Source organism: Epinephelus fuscoguttatus, linkage group LG15, assembly GCF_011397635.1.
Source record: "Epinephelus fuscoguttatus linkage group LG15, E.fuscoguttatus.final_Chr_v1".
Classification (NCBI taxonomy): Eukaryota; Metazoa; Chordata; class Actinopteri; order Perciformes; family Serranidae; genus Epinephelus; species Epinephelus fuscoguttatus.
Genome location: NC_064766.1, coordinates 34,767,157 through 34,791,409, shown reverse-complemented (window position 1 = coordinate 34,791,409; position 24,253 = coordinate 34,767,157). Strand labels below are relative to the sequence as shown.

The 24,253-nt window shown below is 41.0% G+C and overlaps 1 protein-coding gene across 3 annotated transcripts in view; it reads right to left on the bottom strand.

The window, feature by feature from the left end:
• Positions 1-24,253, bottom strand: part of LOC125901613 (laminin subunit alpha-3-like) — an 85,503-nt gene that overhangs the window by 30,225 nt on the left and 31,025 nt on the right. For all 3 annotated transcript variants that reach the window (XM_049597345.1, XM_049597346.1, XM_049597348.1), the window contains exons 10-34: positions 21,224-21,355; positions 18,369-18,419; positions 18,187-18,234; positions 16,863-16,997; positions 14,823-14,957; positions 14,261-14,395; positions 12,765-12,817; positions 12,160-12,259; positions 11,224-11,276; positions 10,954-11,059; positions 9,041-9,140; positions 8,792-8,948; positions 8,051-8,189; positions 7,693-7,835; positions 6,148-6,251; positions 5,666-5,822; positions 4,568-4,731; positions 4,295-4,403; positions 4,114-4,211; positions 2,998-3,196; positions 2,719-2,845; positions 2,276-2,424; positions 1,677-1,792; positions 1,196-1,407; positions 913-1,117 (exon numbers count right to left, since the gene is read on the bottom strand). In XM_049597345.1, coding sequence (XP_049453302.1) covers positions 913-1,117; positions 1,196-1,407; positions 1,677-1,792; positions 2,276-2,424; positions 2,719-2,845; positions 2,998-3,196; positions 4,114-4,211; positions 4,295-4,403; positions 4,568-4,731; positions 5,666-5,822; positions 6,148-6,251; positions 7,693-7,835; positions 8,051-8,189; positions 8,792-8,948; positions 9,041-9,140; positions 10,954-11,059; positions 11,224-11,276; positions 12,160-12,259; positions 12,765-12,817; positions 14,261-14,395; positions 14,823-14,957; positions 16,863-16,997; positions 18,187-18,234; positions 18,369-18,419; positions 21,224-21,355 — 3,127 coding nt within the window. The remainder of the gene's footprint in view (positions 1-912; positions 1,118-1,195; positions 1,408-1,676; positions 1,793-2,275; positions 2,425-2,718; positions 2,846-2,997; positions 3,197-4,113; positions 4,212-4,294; positions 4,404-4,567; positions 4,732-5,665; positions 5,823-6,147; positions 6,252-7,692; positions 7,836-8,050; positions 8,190-8,791; positions 8,949-9,040; positions 9,141-10,953; positions 11,060-11,223; positions 11,277-12,159; positions 12,260-12,764; positions 12,818-14,260; positions 14,396-14,822; positions 14,958-16,862; positions 16,998-18,186; positions 18,235-18,368; positions 18,420-21,223; positions 21,356-24,253) is intronic.

The following is a 24,253-nucleotide window of genomic DNA, read 5'->3' as shown; positions in this document are numbered from 1 at the left end:
TTGTGTAATAAACTTTCATCTAAATATTTTTTTTTTAAACTCAATAAAAACAAAAAAATAAGGTGCCAACTCAACTGTGTGGTAGACTTCAGCAAATCTATGGCTGAAATCAAATAAACACAAATAGCAAACAGAAATATTGCAATTCTATGATTTCAGTTTCATAGAGATTAGGATTTAATACCCACATTATTATTTATTTTTTTATTTTATTCTATTTTTTTAAGTATTTGCTCTTACGAAATGTGGAGAAAAAAAATTGTACAGGCCGGTCTTTTCATCCTTTTTGTCATTTTAAATTAAGATTTTTTTTTTTTTTAAATAATACTCTCATCTAATTTGAATCTTATGCTTTAAGTGAGTTTTTGTTTTTGTGTCAAGAACTTTTTTGCTTTCAGTCACATAAAATTTCTGTAACATGGCAACACGTTTTTTCCATCCTTTATTGTTAGTTTAATACACAGGAAACAGAAAAAAAAACATACGGTACAGAGCACTGTTTAATTTACTTATCTCACTAATAAACCTCAACCTCCAATTTTATGTGTGTAGACCTTGTAGTCCGTCTGGGCCATAAATTGATATTATATCAATATTGTGACATGAGACTACATGTTGTTTTAGATTTTGGATATTGTAATATTGAAAGTGTTTCCTTTCCCTGGTTTTAAAGGCTGCATTACAGTAAATTAATGTAATTTACTGAACTCACCAGACTGCTCTAGCTGTTCTATTATCTGCCTTTACCCACTTGGTCAATTACATCCACATTACTGGTGAGTATTAAACAAAAATCGTGTGTAAATATTTTGTAAAAGCACCAATAGTGAATACTGATCTTGTATTTGGTGAAAAATATTGTGATATTTGATGTTTATTCCATATTGCCGTAGGTTTTAGATTTTCACTTACTTGCACTGTCCGGTGACGCGGTCACAGTCAGGCCCTGCGTTGGCTTTGATGCCATTAGGAGAGCAGTCACAGCCCTCGCAGCCCAGTAACGGGTGATAGCTGAAAGTCTGATTCTGACACACATCGCAGGCTGGTTTGACTGTCTGAGGCGGGCAGATACAGCTTCCTGTCACCTCGTCACACAGTCGACGGCCACACTCACACGCTGCAGAAGAGAGAGGGGGGATTTTAGAGATTAAAGAGTGGGAAACTGTCACATTCAGTGAAGTAACCATTCACTCACGTCTGCAGTAGGGGAAGCCGTAATATCCCGTGGCACACTTTGTGCACTGTCGACCGATGACATGCTGCCTGCAGGGACACTGTCCTCCAACTGGATCACAGGTGTTCCCTGTGGAGCCGGACTTGTCACAGTCACAAGGCAGAGCTCCGTTATTATACGCTGCTACAAGAGAGCGGGCAGAGTCTCTGCAGAACTGGGGAGAATTTCTCGGGCTGAGGAGACAGAAAAATAAAAGGAGTTCTTTCAAATACAGATGTGGTTTTGTACTCCATCATCACAGCTAGAGGGCACTGTTTCCAAAAACTTCCACTGTGTTTATTGTTTTAAAACTGCTGCAAGGGGGAGTTAAGGGAACATTACAGTAGGAAAATCAAACAAGGCATCAGTATTTCACAGATTACAAGATAAAAGAGCTTATAACAAAATTATTAAACAGCTGATCTTTAAAACACCATTTCAAATGGATTTGGTGGATACTTACTCAATGTAGAAACTCTCTCCTCTACACTGCTGTATGAAATCTGTAGATTTATCCTGCGGCTTTTCTTTCAGGAGATCTGGAGTGTAGCTGCTATCAGGAACCAACATGATATAATCCTACACAAAAGACACAAAGCGTAACAACTGATTAAAACACACAATCTCACCAGAAACTTTCAGTTTGTTTTGTTTTGTGCTTAAATCATATTTATCAGTATGACGCAGAGACTGATAAACAGATAAACTGAGGATTTTAAGTGTTTTATCCACATTTTTCTGCTTGATTTTATCTGAAGAAGAGAAAGTAAATGTAAAGGAACAACAGGAAAGCAAAGCCCGACCTGCCCCCGTGCTACTGAGGTTGGAGGCTTAGCTTTTAGAAAGCTGTGTGGGGCTGCCAGGTAGAATACAGTCCCTTCATTGTTGTTGTTGGGGATATGGCATAACACTAAGGAAAGAGGACCTCAGCTTGCCAACCTCTCCAGTACAAAACACACACTAAATGAACACAGAAGTGTCTTAATATTTTTTCCCATATTTCTACCACTTTCATTTTGTTGGTTAAACATCATTTGGACAGAGTTTGACTTGAGCACCGACCAGAATAAGTGTCTTCTTAGGTGGCACGATCACAGAGATGGTGGGCGGCTGCCAAGTATTCTCCTCAAAGTCAAGGGCGATGCGCCCATCAGCGATCACAACCCCCCTGCAGCCTGAGACCGCAGGGCAGTAGGATGCATTTACTGAACCTGTAAGAAAAGAGCAGAGTTAAAGTTGAGTAGACAAAGAGGGAGAGACTTTTGCATGCTGCATAATAATCCGTCCCTCCACTAAAGCCATATAGGGAAGTGTGTCCAAGGCCTTTGATCATCTTGTCATGAGCCCAGGGACTTAATCTGCTCTTAAGGAGGAATCACCCCCTCACTGAGAGGGCTCACTGCCCGAGTAACCGCACTTATATGTGCTTCAGTGGAAGCTGATAAACGCTATAATTCTATTTTATTTCACAGGAGTCAGCCTACCGCTCCCTCCTACACACTTACCCTTCCACTCACGCCCTGCATCCACTCGGACCTCTACAGGGAAGGAAGTATGTTCAGGCTGGTGATAATGGACCACAACCACATATGTGCCTGGGAGGGGCACCTTCGGAGTGAAAGTGATCTCCGTCTGGAGAAATAAAAAATAAAAGGAGGAAGCTTAAGTGTTTAAAAGTTGTGCTGGAATTGAAAATGATTGTCAGGGCAGCAGTTGCTCGATGAATGTCTCCCAGCAGCAGGGGGAAGTCTAGCAAAGCTCAGATTATTCAACAAAGTTTTTACCTGAGGGTATTTAAGCAGAACCCCATCACTCTGAGGTTCACGGATAGGGAACACGCCGGTCTGTCGCCTCCGTCTCCAATCCTCGTTCTCCTCTCGCTGGGGAGAGACAGCCGGTGCTGCAGCGAGCTGTCCATCACGGGCAGCATACAAAATCCAGGCTGAGGTTGGCTTGTCGAATTGCCTCGGAACGCAGTGTCGACTAGAAAAGTAAACAGCAACAAGATGCTGTTACTTAAAGCCTGTTGAGGGTGTTTGCCAAATGCTATTGTAGCAGAACAATGTGACTTAGGAGAGGCGTCAGGGGATAGTCAGAGGTTACGACTAATAAAACAACACGAATCTCCAATAATCCTTTTTTAAATCTTGAAATCCTCTAGTTATCACACTGTCTCATCAATGTGTATTAATTCTGACATCACACACTATATATATACACTTCTAAGGAAAGCCTTTGTTTTGCAGGATAACACTTTGCCCTCAGGTTGTACGCCCTCCTTCCTGATTCTACCTCCCCATTTCATGCCAATGCTTTGTCAGACTTACTTCAAATTATCCCTGCATTTCCCTCTTGGTCAAATGTGTGCTTTTCTTTCCAGATTTAGAAACTAAACCGGTACACAATCATGTGAAAAAGTCCTGTTAAAACTGTTTCCTACACTTAAGAAGATCTTTAACCTTCTGTAAAAATGAAGGCTCTCTTAAATCAATTCCATCTCTTTTTTTGTCATATTTTCCCTTTTGTGGAGGCATTTTTTACACTGCTCAGAAGTGAATTACAGTAAAGGACAGGACTGCACACTGAAAGCTGTAAACACATGCTTAACTGTAACATCTAACCTGGTCTTTAGGTTCAGGGTGAGAGTAAATTTAGTGTGTCAGAGTGAGAAAGAAGGAGTTTGACCCTAAGTTCATCCTCAGGTATATTATCTTACACAGCTGGAGGGACGCCTGTAATCGCACCTGGAAAACAGGTGTGTGTCTCCGCACAAACAAACAACAAGACAAGACAAGTGACAAGTCTCATATTATCATCTCCTAAATTGCAGCTTACATTTACAGGCCTGCATGATTAATGCTATTAAAAGCATGCGATTGAGTTTATTCAAGGTGACTTACGTGTCCTCAGTGAAGCGGCCATGAGTGGAGACACACAGCACCTTTGGTTCTACATAGTCAATGGAGAACTCTTCTGCAGGAACTGCATACACTTTATACTAGAGACAGAAACAAGTGTATTTTAAATTGCACATCTAGATATTGAGCTGTTATGAAAGTTTTGTGGAGACATTTCTCTCACCAGCAGGAATGATGTTGTGGAAGTTTGCAGAAGAATCTCCGTCTTGTGATCTAGCTGCAAAAATGTCACCTGGTTGCTGCTGTCAACGGCCACACTCCGGCACAAAAAGCTGCAGGGGTTGAAGACACAAAACAGCTGAAAAACACACGTGTTCTCCAGCTTTCCAGCTCCAGAACATTACTGTTGTTACAGATTATAAAGACATAAATCAACAAAACACTAATATAAGAAGTGTTTGGACAGCTGAAGTAAGAGATACAAATACAGACTCACCTGTAGGCACAACTGTAAATGTTGGCCCTGGCTGGAATCTCAAAATCTGTTTGGCCACTGATGAGTATGTTGACATTCTGGACAGCGTCCACCTCGCTGGCGTACTCCAGGATGAGGGCGTACGGGCCGGGACGGGGCACACGGAGACTGAGTTGGAGCTGCGACTACAGGACACAGATCATACAGTCATTTTATGTTAATGAACTCCAATAAAAAGAAAAACAAACTAAGGGAGGTTAATAAGCAATAAGTGAAAAATGATTAAAGCATGACCAACTACTTACTAGCCAACTGGGCAGAAGTTCCACAGTCTCAATGCCAAAAACCCAATCATCTGTTTTTTATTCTGGACTCTGAAACAGCTGATAAGAACCTCTGGAATGACCTCAGTCTTTTTTATAGCTTTGTGCTCAACCTATTCATGCTTCAAAGGTGATCCCTACAATAATAAAAACAAACTCTCTGTGTGTTCCAATATCCAAACTACCATACTATTTAGGATGCCAGAAAAAGATTTAGTATGGCCCAATACATAGTATGTCATATCTAATATGCCAACCAGGATGGTTGGTATTCAGTCACATTTTGCAGCAATTCTGCACAGCGGAAGATTCGTCACATCGACTGAGTGCCAGACAGATGACAGCTCGACAGCTCTTTGACAGCTGTCAGAGTCCACAATGATGGATGACGGAGCATTCAAGTAACTGATGACCAGTCGAATAGTATTAACAGGAATATGAATAGTTAAAGTGAAAAAAAAATAATCATAAAGATCACCAACGACAAGGAATGCAGATGTAATTTTACTGTTGTAAATATATTGTGTTAGAATCTACTATGTATGCAGTTATTGCAAAGTAACAACAGCTGAGCTCTGTAGATTGACCTCTGTCTCTGGCTAGCTCGGTAAATGTTTTATATCCAAGGTAATGGATATATATTGTGGGTCAGGGTGCAATGTTATGAGGAAGTAGCATGCCCATATTGTGTGGATACTGCATGTGACAGCATGTAGTTTGTACGGGCAGGTGCTGTGAAGAAAAAGTGAAAGGAAAAAGCAATTTGGAATTCAGCTTCTGTATCTATGCCTTCTACCTGTCTGCCATTGAGAGCAGCCATCTCAGGGTGATCTGGGGTGGGACGATGCACACGAGCCTGCCTCCTCTTGCGCCCCTTGCGGCTGGAGAGCACTCCTTGTGAGCCCAGAGCAGAGCTGAAGCCGTCCATGGCCACATGCTTGTACAGCAAACAGCTGGGAAAGAGACACACAGAAGAGTAAGAGTCAGCAAAAATGATGAGAGATAATTACAAGTTCATCCTGACTTCTCTTCTTACCCGTTGGCACAAAACAACCAATCTGTATATTATGATTCATTTCAGCTATAAAAAAACACCTGCACCCTTTACACATACTTATCATGACAGACTTCTTTCCAGTAAACTGGAACCAGGAACTGTATACGGTATAAAGCAAGGATGGATGGCTATGAAAACAAACCACCTATTTCATGCATAAGTGGTGAATATGAAATAATGATAGACCTTGAATATACTGAGGAGAAATGTTAAAGATTTACTTTGTATCCCTGTGTGCAGTGGGTAAGTATGTGCAGGGCTCTGTGATCTTCTCCTGCAGCAGAGGTGCCTCGTAGTAATCCTGCGGCAGCAGCACTAAATAGTCCTGAGAAGTAAAAGTGACAATATGAACTTAGTATTCAGTCTTTTGCTATTCTTCTCTTATAGAGAGGCAAAGTCCCTCCTCTTCCATTTGACATGGGACCTTATTTCATGAAAAATATGCATGGTAGTTAATGGCTTGGGACAAATGATTGCTTAAACCAGTTTGAATCATGCCAGGAATAACACATATTATGTTTGTCAGTTTAAAAGATAATTTTGAAAGACACGACAATTGCAGTTTGATGTGAATCTGTGTAAGACTGAAAACACAGAATTAGCAAAACTACACAAGTCGTGTAACTCATGTCATAACTTTCTTTCTCACCAAAGAAACCCAAATATTCTCACGCAAGCAACAGGTCTTGCTCGTTGTTTTTCTTCCTGGCTGATAAGTAGCTGGATAAAACGCATCAGAAAAGATAAAGTCACATTTGTGGAGTGTGAAGCCAATTTTCCTAGTGGCCAAACGTGGAATTACAACTTCTGGGTCGGTTACGTGATGTCATTGGACCCTTTTCCATAGATTTACATTGTGAAGGTGACATCTGTTAATCAGCGAATTCTTTTTTTTTTTTTTTTTAGTGTTACAAACCCCACAAAATAACTTGTTTTACCATCAGGATTTGATCCATTTGTTTGGATAACATTTGGGAAGTCTAGAGGAGGTGCACGATTAAGTCATTTTATCCCTATTCAAGTAAGCAGAGCGCTTAATGGAAGTAGACGGTCTGGCTGGCGGAGTCTCTTGTGCAGTTGCTCCATGGGCCCAATGACAAACTTTAAATCTGTTCTCCTCTCTGCTCATGTCAGCTGTCATTTCAGGCGGAATTGTCGCACCCTCCTCCAACCCATTTGCCTCCAGTCACCTTATCCAGAGCCCAGGACGAGCTCATCAAAAGCCCATTCCTCTTCACATCCAGACCCTCAGCTCCCTCTTCATTTCAGGAATCCCTAATCTACTACTCCCTCACCACCCTCCAGGAATAGATGACATCACGATGGGGTCTAATCGCCAAAGACTTGTTACATTTCTCAGATAATTGTGCACATATAAATAAATATCATTTTCTCTCAGAACGAGTCTCTCCTGACTGAACTGATGTTGGTGATGTTTATCATGCAAGACAAGAGTAGTCACACAAACCTAAATGGTTTTATAACAAACCTATGGCAAACTGCACATTTTTTTTGACTCACAAAATTATCTTTTAAATTGACAAACATCATTTGTGTAACTTATGGCAAAATTCAAGCAGGATCAAAAAATTATTTGCCTCTCGCCGTTGACTATCGTTCACCAGAAGGGGAGGGACTTTGCCTTTCTATGAACAAATGAACAGAGGAATAAACACAGTACAACATTACACAGTAAGACTTCAATTCTTGTTCTTTTCACATCTTACAAGACAATTCCTACAATTTTGTCTTCAGTACAAACTTACCAGCAGAACCCCTTCTGCCTTTATGTGAATGATCCATTTCCCAGGGGCCAGCGCAAAGGGCTCAGCGAAGCCCTCTCCCGGGACAGTGAGAAAGGATGGGGAGGGACTCCTGGGGAATACTACTTCCTTACTCTGATCTGACCCTGAAGAGCAGCAGGAAGAAAGGTCTGTAATCTTACACACTCACAGCTGGAGGGTGGGACATCATCAGCATGGGACACATCACGCCCCAGCTTACATAAACACATGGCAAAAGGACATCAGTTATTTATTGTATTTCTTCAACAATGGGTTAGACTTGATGATATGAAATGTACATGAAATGTCAGAGCTGATACAATGGAAGAGGCAGCCTCACCTGCAGTGCCTCTGTTATTGGTAGCCTTGATGCTACCGGTCACACTGGTGCTGCTCGGGTTAGTGAACCGCAGAACCACACGGAATAAGTGCTGCTTCTCATCTTTTGGGTCAACATGCACTGTTACTCTGACTTCACTCTGCGGGGGCGAGAGTGACACATGGCTGACTGCAATGGCACAGGTTTGAGTAGACGATGACGATATAATGTTACCGGAAAGGTTAAAAAATCATGAGAACTTAAGCAAACAGAGCGGGTTAATCAACAGACAGCAAGCGAGGCAGAGGGATGAAGATACAGCCAAAGGAAGGCAGGCCCTTCACTTACAGTCACAGCAAGACTGAGAGCCAGCTTCGTCCACCACCAAGATCCTCGCTCTCACTCGTGCTCTCCCCTTTCTTTTAGGGGTGGAGTAGCGCATTACAATATGGAAAGGGCCAGGAAAGCCAAGTGTAAGTGTAAGGATCACCTCCGGCTGAAGAGAGATAGTGTTAGTTCTAAGAGAGCTGGTGTCCACAGTCCCACATCACCCCTGATATCATAGAAGGTTGTGTGCTTTAAGCAGGAATATCAGAGCAGAGGTGAAAGCAAAACAATCATGGTGGCATCAGAATAGACTGAAAAAGGAAGCTAATACCTTATTGAAGTAGCAGATAGTCCCCAAAATAGACTGGCCATAGTGCAATTTATTAGAATAACCACATCAAATATATCAAGGTACTGATGTGAGTTTGTACTAACCTGTGCAGGAGACATTACAGCATAACCTCTCCAGCTAAAATCTGGGAACTCTTGGGGGTCATAACCAAAGCGCACTGGTCTGGCATTCAGCGTGGTGCCATCCTCAACCTCAAACTTCAGTTGGTGGAGGGTGGGGAAATAGTGGTTTGGTGCAGGCCTAACAAGGTGCACAAAAAGTCTAATTTAATTTATTTGCAAAAGTGAAAATATGTCATGCTAAATGTGACATTCAAGAAAACCACATCTTACTCTGTGCATTCACGGCCAACTACATTCTTCCGACACCAACACTGTCCCGACATCTCATCGCACGCCATGCCAATGGCACCACCTACATCACACTGACAACCTGCCAGGGAGAGTAAAAGTCAGTATTTTTTATTAAAGAGTAACTTCACTGCTGGAAAGATGGTCTTTTAATAAAACTGGGCGATCTATGCAGCAGAAGAAAGATGTAAGTACTTTTGAAAGTGGTGCCACATGACGAGAGAAAACAGAGAAAAAGGGCTGTGGCATTTGCTTTTTTTTTCGAGAGGAAGAAAACCTACAACTACCAGAATGCACTGTGCTGCATCAGGCAAATAAACTCTCCTGCTGGTGAGTGACGTAATTTGAGCTCGGCTGTTTTGACACAGGAAACAATATGGCGGTCGGTCTCTTACAAGCAATTTTGAATTACAGTTAAATAGTGCACTAAAGTATGTTTCTGAAAACATTTGAGGCAAGAAATAGGCAACGGAGTAACAGGCATACGAAAATGTACAATCTGTAGTTCATGCAACAGCCCTTTATGACCAGACTGAAAAGCCATATTTCCCTGCTCTTACTGTCTTGCCTATACACGTGTATGTGCAAATAAATATATTAAACTATTGATCCTGAGTAACATCAACTGAACAATATGAAAACAGATTTTGCCCAACACTTAAGGCTAACCTAAAGTCTTGTATTTGCTGACCTCCAGTGGTTCAACCTCTCATCTTGTTGCAAAGATAAAGTGTGCTCAGGGTGTGGTCAGTACTGTATGGTGACATCACTGTTGATTGTGGTTACAGATGCAATACACTTCAAACTTTGAACCAAAGAGAGCAGCAATCAGCAATGCAATCTTTGTTTATGTCGTTTTCTTTTTTATGTGCCATTTTTGGCTTCTGACCTCTCCTGCACAGTGTTTACACATTTTAAACAGACAGTAAGTATTTAAAATGTGTAAACACTGTGCAGGTGAGGCCAGAAAAATGGCTTATGAAGATTCCTCCACTATTACATAGCAATAGTGACACATAAAAAAAGAAAAATATATAATCAACGATAGCATAATTGATCAAAGTTTCAAGACTAGCAGTATTACAAATTACAAGAAATGTGCAAATTACAAAAAAAAAATGTTTTGTGTGAATCAATGAAGTGTTAAGAGTCTTTGTAAATTAGAGTCCCATTCAGATGTTTTTGATTTAAAAATAATGTCGATGTTTATTGTAGTGATGGAAGTAGGTTGTTCCAAAGAGATGGTCCTCTGTATGTCAATGAATATTAATTAAAGGAAGTCAGACAATACGGACAGTTATGAGGTGATTCATAAAAGAATCTGTACACCTGATCTAAAATATTTAAACATGAAAAAAAATCTATTTAATACAATATCTCCTCTATTCAAACAATGGCTCTTTTTTTAAACTCCCGTGTGCAACAACATCACAGCATCATATCAGTTTGACATTATTATCTTATCCTTGATATCACAATCAAATTATATCCACGACATTAACTCTTCTCATGGAGTGCAGAGCAAAGTTTTGGTGAGCAGGAATATGTAGAACGGAGATGCAGGATGTCCATGGAAAAGAGACAGCAAACTGTTTGTAATTAAAGATTTAAATTTCACTCAACACTCGTTCTGATTAACGGGCTTCAGCAGGCGGACACAATGCTCCAGCAGTAACATTTCTGAATGCACAGCAGGGTGCAGATAGAAGATTAGCCTATTTTCATTCAGTCTTAACTCTAATAGCAAGTTAGTTAAAGTCGCCTTAATACTGGTGTAGGAAAAACCAATTGTCAATATACGATCAGATCGCTACTCGACATAGTCAGCAGCACATATAGTATAAAGTATGTGAGTGAAAGAGGTGTTTAAAGTTTGGCAAAGAAGGGTGTCTTACCTTGACAGCCAAAATACTTCTTTTTCTGCAGCAGGTAGTATCCGTCCTTACAGGTTTCACACGCAAGTCCGCATGCAAAAGGCTTACAGTGACACTGTCCGTTTTTCTAAACAAACAGATCATCAGGAGAATATAAGACAAACAGATTAAATGATACGACATAATGGCTGAGCCTTTTAGTCAAAGCTTTGTAAGATAAAGGTCTCATCTGAATCACGATTTGATTAATAGATGTGTATCAGTCACAGCAGGTAATATTGAAATACTCACCTGTTCACACTCTCCAACACCACTCAAGGTCCCTTTCAAATCACACTGACACTCTGGTATGAGACACACACGGAGAGGGGAGAGGTTATGACAGTATAAAAGGGGGGATCTACAGTGAATAGACTCTGATTACAGGATTTTGTCACTTTCATGGGTGAAAACACAACGACACAAAACCCCATAATCTTCAGAGATCTGCACATCAAAGGCCCAGAGGAACTTTACTGCCACCGCTCACTTTCAACACAGTGGAAAAAGCTTCCCCTTAATGTCCGGCTGCAGTCAACCAGAGGCATTCTTAGGATATTAAAAGCTCTTTTTTTCCCCTCATCTTGTGTCTTCAGGCTATGCGGTAGTGACAACATTCTTGTTCTGTAACATTAGACAGGTATCTGGACAAAGCCCGAAGCTGTTCCCTCATCGGCTGGATAATGGCAGCCCAGCCTATTATTCCCAAAATTACGTTTTTTTCAGAGGATTAGGACAGAGTTATTTTGTGGGGGTGGAGAAGTCCAGAGTTTCTGATGTGCCACTGGGTACTCATTACTGCAGAGTCACAGCATGAAATCTCGCAGGTTCACTTGCTCGCGCCGCGTTCAAAGCGGTTAACAGGAATTTGCCTGTGTGAGTTATTCCTCAGCTCCCCTCTGAGGGACAGGAAGGCAGATCCAGCCTTGTTGACAGGGGTGTGTTGACATATCCTCTGGGTAAGAAGGGCCAAGACCCATATCAGTGCCTTGTCAGATTGCTACTGGTGATTTAATACAGTGGGGGAAAATGGGGTCAGTGATCAGAACTAATACTCCTGGAGAGAAAATAAATGAGACAGGGGCACCTTTGACTGATAGGAGGTCAACTAAATATTTTTTAATTGTACCTTTTACAAAATTAAGTCAATGATAGTTTTTCGTTCTCTTCAGATTTCTGGTCACTCACCTATACAGCCACGAGGGTTGTCCATAGCCAGACTCCAGTAGAGAGGTTTACACCTGTCACACAGGGTTCCCTCCACGTTTGCTCGGCAGCGACAGGAGCCCTGAAACAACAGATAAGGAATCTATGGATTGTTGAGACTGGTAGCTACTGTTGAAAGTCCACTTATATTTGTTTAGATTATAATTGATTGAAATCAGCCGCGAGCGCCTGCGTATTGTGCTGCAGTGCCAGTTTTCTGAATGACTGGAAATTTGCAGTTTTTCCTTCTTTCAAACACAGGCGCTGTTCCAAAATAGGGGGGAAATGACCTTCCAGAAACTCGTTATTGTTTTTCTTCCTCTTCAAAACGGAAGGAAGTCTCTTTTCCTTTATTTTAATTGCATTTACATTTCAGGGAAAAACACTTCCTTTTGAAATCTGCTGGAAGAACTTTTAAGCAGCAGCGGCACAGCTGTGTTATCAGTTATGCAACTTTGAGGTAATGTAAATCCACACCCCAGTGCTGGATTTAAACTGTAACCACTTCTGTTATCAAGGGTAATAAAACCATGATCAAGGCTGGGCTTTGGTAGATAGAAAATTAAAATGTATTGAGAGTGGCATACCGTTTGAGGATCGGCGACCTCGGTTCCTACGGGGTTACACACACTGATCGGGGCTGGAAGCACAAAGTAAAGTGTATATTTAGTGTCTGCTGTGGAATATAAACATATTAAACAAATGATATCCCTAAGTTATATGACACTGCTGAACCCTACCCCCCCAAATGACCATTTGTATTTCAATTAATTGCCCTGTGTTACACTGAATTTGTGCAGAAAACATTTTTCTCATATGCCTCTGATGAACAGAATCCAAAAACAGGGAAAAATCTTGATAAATTGAAATCATAGGGTAGAGGTCGGCAGATTCATTAGTTTGGCCGATTGAAGACTTTATATAAACTATCCTTAATGGCGGAACAAGGCTCCGATAGTGGCCGATAGCTGTAACGTCCATTTGTCACGTGAGTACGGCCGTGGGGATTTGCACGGAGTACCTCACATGCAAATACAAGGTGTTGTGTGCTTTAGATCATTTGTATGATTTAAATGAAAGTCAACTAATGAAGGACAGCTTTACTTTTTTAATAGGGACATAATAAGGTTGCTGGTTATAGAACAGCGTTACGTGCTTTCTGTGTTTTACTAGCTAGCGTGGTCAGTATAATTTAGCTAGAATTAAGTAGCAAGCCTTGCAATAGCAATGTGTGTGAAATTAATTTCTGATAATCTAATCGATGATTAACTAATGATTACTTCGAGACTGGGAGGGGCCTGCACTCAGTGCGCTCCAGCGATGAATGCACAACAAACTTTCAACCTAATTTTTCACTGTATATCAGATATAACTTTCTCAGAAAGCAATTAACTTGACATTTTTCTGGTGATACAGAATGTGGCTTTGTCCCGGGGAACAGCTGATTTTACCACAAGCTTTAGTGGCATTCAGGGGCTGGTGTTACCGGCCAATTAATCAGCTATCAGCTTTTCCTCCTCCAAACTATCGTTATCATATCAGCCATTAAAATCCCACTATCGGTCAATATCTATCATAGGGGGCTGCGTATACCACAGCAAAACTACACTGACAAAAACAGGTATTTTACCTTTGCTGAACGCAGAAGCTGCTGGTCTACCCCTGCCTCGATCAGTTAGTTTGTTTGTGTTACTGTGTGACTTTTGTGTTTGAAGGGGTCAGTTCAAATTCACAAAGTCACACAATAACACAAAGAAACTAATAGATTGAGGCAGCAGTAGACCAGCAACTCCCGTGTTCAGTGAGGTAAAATTACTGTTTTTGTCAATGGAGTCTGGCTTTGAAGAGAGGATAGTTAAATTCATAAAGAATTTTCTCCATTTCTGGATTCTTCATTCACCAGAGACGTGCAAAAACAACAATTTTTCCTTCATGAATTCAACATTACACAGGGAGAATAACTGATAAACACATGCTCATCTGGTGTGTGAAGTATTCCTTTAAATACCACTGGTCTAACTGCTGCTCCTGCTCAGTCCCAAAATAACTTCATTTTGAGTATGATGGCTCCTGATGTGTTTACCTGAGCACTGGGGGAACCTGAGTCCAGAGGCACAGCGGTCACACTGTTGGCCCACCACCCCTGGGAGACACAGGCACTGACCCGAAAGTGTGTTGCATATGCTGCCATATGAGCCGTCCGGTGAACACTGGCAGGCTGTGGACAGGAAACAAGCTGATGTAAGCCATGAGTGATATCAGCGTAAGAGTTAGGTGAGGTATCAAGAGGGTTTTTTTTTTTTCCAGAATCTGATTTCCTTCAGTGATTCCCAGTTGTCTATTCTTGGGAATATAATTCCCTGGAAGGAAGACGTTTATATATATATTTCTCATGCTCTAGCTCTGTGTGAAATGCTGTGTCACGAATAACACATTCATAAAAAATGCGGAAGACAGGGCTGGCTTTTACAGGATGCTGTGGGAGAATGAGCATGTTTGCTCCACAGAGTCATGAGAAGAGGCCACAGTAAGCCCAGTGAAACCAGCAGCAACATTTTTTCCACCAGCGCTCACGTCCCATGCACCCAATTGGTTTATCTATTGTAGTTACGCTTGGTGGACATGGAGGGATCAAAGCCACTCACCAGCACAGTCTGGGTATCCATAGTAGCCTGGTGCACATTCGTCACACTCTTGCCCTGCATAGTTGGGAAAGCAAATGCACTGGCCAGTTGGACTGCACACACTGTCAGCCACACCAGCCCCATCACAGACACAAGCTGGAGGAAGAGAAAGAGGGTCGTCAGCTGCTGCTTTTGCACAGTTACACACTCATTATTCCTCATTAGAATCAAAATTCATTGTATCTGTAACATAAGATGATGATAAGATAAAATAGATTCTGTTGGTCTGGGCTTCTCAGGGAGGTCATTTTGGAGTCTGGAGGTTCAAGTGGCAGAAGTCAAGGTCGTCAAATCAAGTTTTTAATCTTGTTAACATGTAAATGTGTTGTTTTTTTGTATGTTAGAAGACATATCATAAACGAAATAAGCAGTCAACGCCATTGCCTTGGATCTGCAGTTTACCAATGATCTTCTCAAAAACAAAGATCGAGGCTTTGGTAGTTTGTTACATCACAAACCTAAAGAACCAATCCCATAAAGCTACAGTGACACAAGCGTTGTCAAAGGAGAAGACTTTTTTTTGCAAGCTAAGTTTCACTTTTACTTTTACTGTCTAGCACTCAGCCCTACGGTTCATAACAGGTGATTCTTACTGAAGGTTGGCTGGTCACATCTAGCTGTGAGGCAGGAGCAGCATTGGTATTTGTTCATTTATAAAACTTTGATATAGATGCTGACCTCAGATAATCTTGGTATTTGCTCACATAACAGGTTGTTGTTTCACATTCCCTTAATCAGAACTGAACTAGGCAGAATGTCTTTCTCTTAAAGTGCACCTTACACATAGAATAATCTGCACAGACCTGGCACTTGGCACACCTTAGCAAGTTTATCACCCTGTATTTCTACTTTTACCTGTCATTCATTGCTATTGCTGTTTTGTATGATTTCATTTGTGTTTTAATTGATATGCCTGATGGTTCTTTGTTTGCTTATTGATTGTTTTTTATGTCTTTGCTCGTACTCAGCATCACTGAAAATGAAGGTCTCCCTCCATTGATTTCTGGAGTCTTATACAAAGGTTTGAATGAATGAATTTGTCAGAGCTGGCGATCATGAACAAGGTTTATCTAAGATTAGCAACACATTATAAGCTGTTTGATAACAGTCGTGTTTACAAGCAGAGGTTTGTGAATGGATGAGCAAAGTTTAAGGTGAGCAGGTTCACCTGAACTGCATGTGACGCTTGAGAAGTGGGGCCAGTAGCGGATCCTGATATGGACCTGATGGGCGTTTGCCCAGGGCGGCACTTGGTCACGACGTGTGGGGGGGCGGCAGGAGCGGCAAGTGCTGGAATTTGTAATTTACGTGACAACGCCTAAACGCAAAACGCTCCAGTTGACCGTGTGTTCAGTGCTGTGCTGCACTGCTGTGTGAGCTGCGTGTTACGCACTGTCACAACGTCAGGTAACAAACTGTGTCAGACTCGGGTCATTTTCGGCCATAGGAGGGTGTCGCCCAGGGCGCCATTTAGGCTAGAACCGCCACTGGGTGGGGCCAACTTACATATCTATAATTGTGTGCATACTAAATTAGGCAAAGGTTAAGAGTTACATCTAAGCCTTTTTAAGGGATAATAAAAAAATGCGAAGACATTACTTCTACACTACATTAGTTTTAAGGGGTTTAATAAATTCTCAGAGAGGAGCTTTAAGTTTAGACTTTAAAATGGTCAAAACCAAAGCCCTGCTCGAAGTTTACTTGCTTCAGAAACTAGTGCAATCAGCATTCATGAAGACAAAGGGACACTTTTGCGTAACAATAAAGCAAAAGATTGCTGGACAAAATGCCAACTTCGTAGCACACCAACCCTCACTGTGACACTGTCTGCAATAAGTTCCTTTTACAACATGCTGTCGTTGTTTTCATCTACATTATAGCATGTTGCGGCCTCTCTTTCAAAATAAAGGTCACATTTCATAATCATTCAAACAAGTTACACTGATGATGTTGTGTCTTTATGGGGTGTAAATACTCATTGGCATGGTGATGCTTTCTCACCCTCGCAGTTTGGGAAGGAGTGGTATCCAGGTCGACAGCGGTCACATCCCGCCCCCTCCACACCCTGACGACACAGGCAGCGGCCGAAAGCGTCGCACACCCCATATGCTGTCCCTCTGTAGTCGCATCTGCACGCTGTGCACAAACACATTGGACATGTATATTTCAACAATAAACGTAATCAAATTAAATCCAAACTAAAAGAAATTCAAATTAGTAACCCTGCTGAACCCTGGAGTCTGCTTATTAATGAGCCTGAGCTCTTTCTTCGGTCCCGCTGAATAACAGGGAACAACAAACACTTCCTCTAGTGGCACTGTTCTTATATTGTGGCACACAGTGGTACAGCTACACTGGTGCCTACATCTTGCCAAGTCTCCCCTGGTATTGGTATGTGAATAGACTTGGCAATATGACAGGATGGCAAACAGAAAGACTGCCACAGTTTGGGTTTTTTTTTTTTGTCCCTAAGCAGCTCCAAAACATTAAAATCAGCTTTTCGAAGGCTGCTGAATAAATTCCTTTTCAGTCAGCTCACAGGATAAAAGACACGTTATTCAAACAAGTTAAGGGAAAGTTATTGTTTACCTTCATTCTCTGACAAATGATAAGACAGGGCTAAAGGTCTTTGTTCAAATAGAAATGCCATATTACTAATAATGGGCTTCCCAGCTAAGAGAAAACCAGAAAGGGCAGTTTGGAGCATCACTAATAATAGACTGGTTAGTTCTCACTGAATTGTCCCAACTGACTACTGCAGTCTGGAGAGGACAGAGACCACTTGAGCTTAAATCCCTACTGACGGACATAATTGTTTACGACCATCGCAGGATTTTGCTCAACAATTGTACGCGATCTGCTGTCACTGAGCAGCAGATTTACTCTTCCTGATGATATATTGTTTAAGTATTTCCCCATTAAATCCAACCATAACATACAGCTAATTCTGTTTTCATAAGGCCTACAAACATGATCTCATGTTAGTCAAACATGTATACATTATGCCTTTTCTTGACCGACCCCTGCCACAAGTTCATCACATTTAACTCTGCAGAAAACCAAGTCAGACTCAGTGGTGCCTTACATGGTCCTCTAAAGCCCTTTTTAACAACCTGGACTGACTGTGAGTAAATGTGACTCAGGTGACAAAAATGTCAAGGACTGCGCTGTAAAAAAGCTCTTTAAGAGGATACAGTTTCAGCTGTTTTGTTTTTCTTTAGATACAGTTGATGCAAATGAGAAGAAGCAATAAAAGCAGTTAACATAACACAGCCTTGTAAACACCTCCATAGCAGCACAACATATCGGGTGTAATCACACTCACGCTGACAGCTGGGTGAGCCGAAATAACCCGGAGGGCAGGCAGTGGGCCCTATATGGAGAGGAAGAAAAAAGAATGGAGAAAAAAAGAAGAGGATCAACAGTAATAGCATTTTTAAATGCTTGTTTAAAAACATCTGTCAAGCTAAATTGTGGTACAAGACGTTGCTTGTTTTTTGAACTTACCAACAATAGGTCCTGCAGGGGATTTGGTGGTCGGCTCGTATACGGGATATCCTGATTGCAAAGGAAAAGCAACGCAATTAAGACCTCCACTGATGGGAAACTGTGATCACGTAAAACCTCAAGTGTCAGCTTTATTTATCGCAGTGGGAGGTTGCTTTTGATGTAAGATTTGAAAAATTACATCAAACTCATAAACAACAAACCGCTATGCAGTTTGAGGCATACATTATTAAAGGTGGTGTGACTGTGGGAATCTGAGGTGCTGTCCTGTTCCTGCTCACACTGTGCCACAAGGGGAATAAACACTCTGAATCACTGATACACGACGTTCAGAGAAGTCCAGAGCAGAGTCACTTCCCGTGTTTGGGAGGAGCGACCATGCAGTCATCTCGAGGTCGAGATATGTGAACAAACCTTGATGATGTCATCGATGGGGGTGTGCCATATCATATCATTCGCGATTATACCGCTATAATTTTGTAGCATCATAATATGAAAAATTCATATCGTAATGCTCACAATATTTTGACTTGATGACACACTGACGTCATACTGTTACCACGGCAACAACAAGCATGGCTGACAATAAAATTATTTCAGACTCTGTGATGGTTCTAAAAACAGCAGCAGCCTCAGTAGTGTGGAATAAACTGTGGCGTCCTGAATGTTTTATGAACAGCCCCGGACTCTTTTAGCGAGTTACCGTTCAGCGGCTCCTCTGGCAGCAGCACAGCGTCTCTCCCTCTCCTCTCTTGCCGTGTGCACATGATTCAGTGTCATCAAGTGATTTTGTCATGCATCTTTATTATGTATTATGATAGTTGTGGTATCATAACAGCCTGTCACAGGTTACAGCGTGATGATTCGAGGAGAAATGGCAGAGCATAAAGGTCCAGGTGGAAAAATACAACATCATTTGGGATTTTGCTAAAAGAAGGAAATGACCTGTTGATTTATATAAATAGATCCCAGGGGACATTTTTTGTATTTAGCTGTTTAAATGTGTAATTTGTGGTAGATTTTATTTTGTTGAACTTTTAATATTGTATACAGAATATGAATCTCACTTTGAGTTACTGTTGTTGTTCACAAACTAAAGAAATGAGATAATTTTTCTTTAGTTTTTACTGAATATTTGAAGGCAAACTGTAAAACTATATCACTAATTCTGTTGCAAGTCTATTTTCTGAAATTAATAATTTATTTTTTACTAATTTGTCATATCGTCAAGAATATCGTTATCGCAAAAATACCCTGAAATATCGTGATACTTTTTAGGGCCATATCGCCCACCCCCTGTCATCAATGAATTCACTGAGTCGCAGCTTAAAATGTAAGAGGACACAAAAAAGGACTGAATTACAGTGCACAAGTTAAAGGGAGCTGATGGCATCACATTTCACTGGAGTTGTACCTTGTACATGTGACAAATAAATAATTGTTTGATTGATTGTATTTTGAAATAAGTAAGTCATTATTTTGAGATACAGAGTAATTATTTTTATGTTCAATTCATGTGATAAATAAATGATTAATTGAAAAGTTGACACTTTGGGAAATATGCTCATTGACTTTCTTGGTTGATTCAGTAAATTTGAACAGAGCCAGACAAGCTGTTTAGCTGTGTCCAGTCTTCACGCTAAGCTAACTGCTACACATCTAGCATTAACATACAGACAGAACAGCAATATCAATCCTCTCATCTCACTTTTGGCAAGAGAGCAAATAAGGGTATTTCCCAAAATGTCAGACTATCCCTTTAACACTGTGACCCCTATGAATCACAGCCTTCTGCCAGCAATAAACTGAATCAACTTTGATCTACTGTATCACAAACAGAAATCGTAAAAATCTTACAGTGACACAAGACAGCAGAGAAGAGTCTCTTGAAACCCAGACAGCCTCTTAAATACTGTGTCCGCATGTTTAGACTAGTTTGTCAGTGCAAACAGCCCGGAGATGAGAGACCCAGGTTTAATAATAACTTCAAGTAATAAATCTATCTTTCACTCATAAAATGCAAGTCTGAATTTAGCAATCTGCAATTAATTTAAAGTTATATGACATAAGAAACAATCCGCCAGCGGGACAGATTAGATTTATTGCTTTTTCTTCTATTATTACTGTAAAAACTTTAAGAATGATATCACTGATTCATCAAAGAGGTTTACAATGATGCCTCTATGACTCATTTTATGGACTAGTTAAAATAGATTAAGTTAAAGTTTAAAACATAAATGCCCCATCAGACAAAAAACAAGTGACTGTCAGAACACTGAATCCGAACACTGCAGCAACTTCAACCAGATAGGCTACCTTAAAGGATTTATGACAGTCAAAGACTGGAAGAAAAAATAAAAAAAACAACAACTCCAAAACATGAAAGACTGGTTGGCTTATCTCCATGCCCTGGCAGACTCCTGAGTCTGTAGCCAGATCAGAATGAGATACGAGGGAATTCCTCCTTTGTGTGTCTAATATTTGAGTTTATTTGTTTGGATGGAGGTTTGGCATGTGTCAGTCCTGTAGCATGTGCATACATCCTCCTGTGTGCAGCCCTGCAGCATTAAAGGCATATTTCTTTGAGCATATAATAACAAGTCCAAAATAGTTGCATTTTTCTCCTCGGGGCGAAAACTGACAGACTGTAACACACAAGGCTAAAAAAGGGTGAACATGAAACTGATCCCAAACATCAAAGAGTGGGTTCAGTTTCACATGATACTGTATACTGTGACACACTGAGCTCCCAAACACAGACACATCATTTAATCAAATGATAATGTTTTCTCTGTTATGCATGATTCTGAGGGAGAATTGGGTATCTAGGATTTGATAAGGGAAAAAAAACTTACGAATGCACTGAGGGTAATAATAGTATCCGTCAGCACAGCGGTCGCAGTTTTCTCCAGCAAATTGTGGCTTGCAGATACATCTTCCAGACCCCATCTCACAGCCGGCTGTCGTCCTTTCATCACACCTGCAGGCTGGTGGGGTCACATGTTTGTTTTAAATTAACATTTGCAGACAAATATGTACACATGCCAACAGATGCATCGATGTAGACCAGAGTTGGGGAGTGAGAGAATACAAGTAACAGTGTTAGGGTTATAAGTAAATGTATTGTGTTAAAGTTATAGCTCAAAATAACAATATTCTGAATACAGTAACTTTTTTAAAAAAAATAGACAACTTAATGACGGATTACTTTATGTGTTTTGATTTGTTTGCTCTGTTGGGTCACGGTCTGAAAGAGGGTAGCCGGCCCATTCTGAGTGGACTGCCAGTGACTACAAGTGAAAACAGACTTTATTTTTAAGTACAGTGAATTTCTGGCACAGAGCTTTTATTTTGAAGTGCCGTTTCCTGCTGTAGAGTGAGTGACTAACCCACAGCTACTTGACAGACAGCAAAATAGCTGTCTGTGTGACTGTGTGGACGTTGAACTAATGACTAAGGAGAAATCTGGACCCCGTGGCCGGACCAGTTGGGAACCACTGCTCTAAAATTCATATGAGGCACACATTTCTCATAAACAGATTTTTTTTAAAAAATTGCAACAATGCGTGCATGTGCAGTGCACCTACCACATGGCAATGGCAGAGGCGATGCACATCAGTGACACTGTCAGGAATGTGTCTTTGGCGTGGAAATTTAGAACAGACAAATGTGCTCAGCAAGAGGATTTTGAAGTATTCAAAAAGTAATCCCAAGTATTTTGGGTAAATGGAATATGTTAAAAATCACATTTTAGGTCATGTATTCAATAATCTGTAGTGGATTACGGTTTAAAGGGATAGATCAGATCTTCTGAAGTGAGGTTGTATGAGGGACTTATCCATGTTCATTCTTTTGCAGACAGTGGATGGTGGTCAGCTCGCCCCCAGACTGGAGAAGCAGGCAGGAGTACCGACATAACATGGGTGGGGCAGCAGCAAAACGTATTTTAGCCACCTCCAAAAAGTACCACATAAAAAACTGTAAGTGTTTGTCATATTTAGAATGTTCTCAAAATGTTACCTCGCCATCAGAGAACCCTTTCCAACAGGGACGCCATTAACAGTTTCAGTTCCTCGTCTTTGCTCTCTTCAAAGCAGCCAGACTCCATTCACAAAAACAGTAATTTTAGCTCGCTGAACACAGGTTAATAACTGCCTCAATCAGTTTTTGTGCTATTGTGTGACTTTGGTAAATCCCAACTAACCCCTTTAAAAGCCAAAGTCATTTGATAGCACAAACAAACCAACTGACAGAAGCAGAGGCAGACCAGCAGCTCTTGTGTTCAGCAGCGTTAAAATTCTGTTTCTCTCAATGGTGTCTGGCTTTGAGGAGATCAATATAATGGCTTTGGTACTCTGTTGGAAATGACTGTGTGATATGGAAGTGATAAAAATATTCTAAATATAGCAGTCATTTTTACTGATATTGATATTTTATTGAGGGACTTTTTTAGGTGGCTAAAATACATCTTGCTGCTGACCCCTGTTTAAAGCAGTGTATTGTTTAGCTCCTGTACTGGTACTCCTGCTTAGCTGTCCAAACTGGGAACATGCCATCTACTGTATGTCATACCCTGACTATGGATAAGAATCTCATACAACCCCACTTCAAATGATCCCAACTATCCCTTTAAAAGCAACACTAATGCAGACTAACATGGATATCCACACACATAAAGACAGCAGAGGATTGTTGGTTGTAAGGCAGAAAGAAATTCACCACATATGAGTCAAATATCAGAAACAAGCACAGGAAGCTTTCAACCATCCATCATCTCAAAATGAGAGATCTCAGGGGCAGATAATGATTACTGAACATTTACTGACTCTGCTTTTTGCCAAAACCAACACCTTCCTCTGCTAAACAGACCTAAACGAGTTTGTGGATTTTATGATTTACTTTTCAAAGCGCTCAGGGCAACCGGTTTAATTCCACTGCCCTCTAATGTCCAAACACAACTGGCAGCTATTTATATGGCGAGGAACAGCCACGGACCATTAAAGTAATGTAAACAAGAGCGGAGCTCAGTATAGCAATAAGTGGTGCCATTTGTGTCTGTCTCAAACAAGACGCTGATGCCTCTCTTTGAATAGAAGACTGTTTTGACTTCACTTGTTTGTCATATAAACTGCAGGTCAAATGCCTACATGGCGAGACACTATTTAGTTCTAAAACCCATCTAGTGCTGTGTCCTGGACATCTGACAGATGGCAAAGTTCAACCCTCACAAATAACATTTTCTCTCTTTTTTTTAATTGCATTAAAGTAGTGGCAGAAACTGATTTGAAATGGTATCTGAATTGGCATTTCCACTCTCATTTATTTAATATAATTCCTATTTCCATATGTCTAGAAATACAAAATGAAAACAGATTGCAGCACTCGCACAAACAACGACCATTTCAATCCATGCAGAGCAAATAAACAAGCAGCAACAACTATTTAGGAAGTGTCCAATTATTAGTGTCCAAAAAGTGAAAGTTCGCCACAGCTTACATGGACATCCAATCAGTGTTGATAGTAAATGTAGTCGATCTAAGCAATAAATTCCTCAGTGTGTTCAATATTGACCAAGAAAGCTGAGTTTTTCTGTGCCTACATGTACCAGGATGCATTGTGCACAAGCTTCTGACGCCTATAACTATTATTTAATTGGCCAAATCTTAGGGCTCTAGCGCAGGGTGGCGAACCCCGCACAGAGCTAGTTTCGAGCAACGCAACCCGAGGCACGCTCAGTTTGGTAGTTTGGCAGACCGAGGTGCGCTGAGATGGGTGTGGCGGCGCAGCAGGGGGAGGTGTCGACAGATCCAGCTTGGCACAGTGACAGTTTCGTGCCAAAAGGCTTCGCCGAAGGTGCGCTAAAAGCTCACCAGCTGAAACCAGGT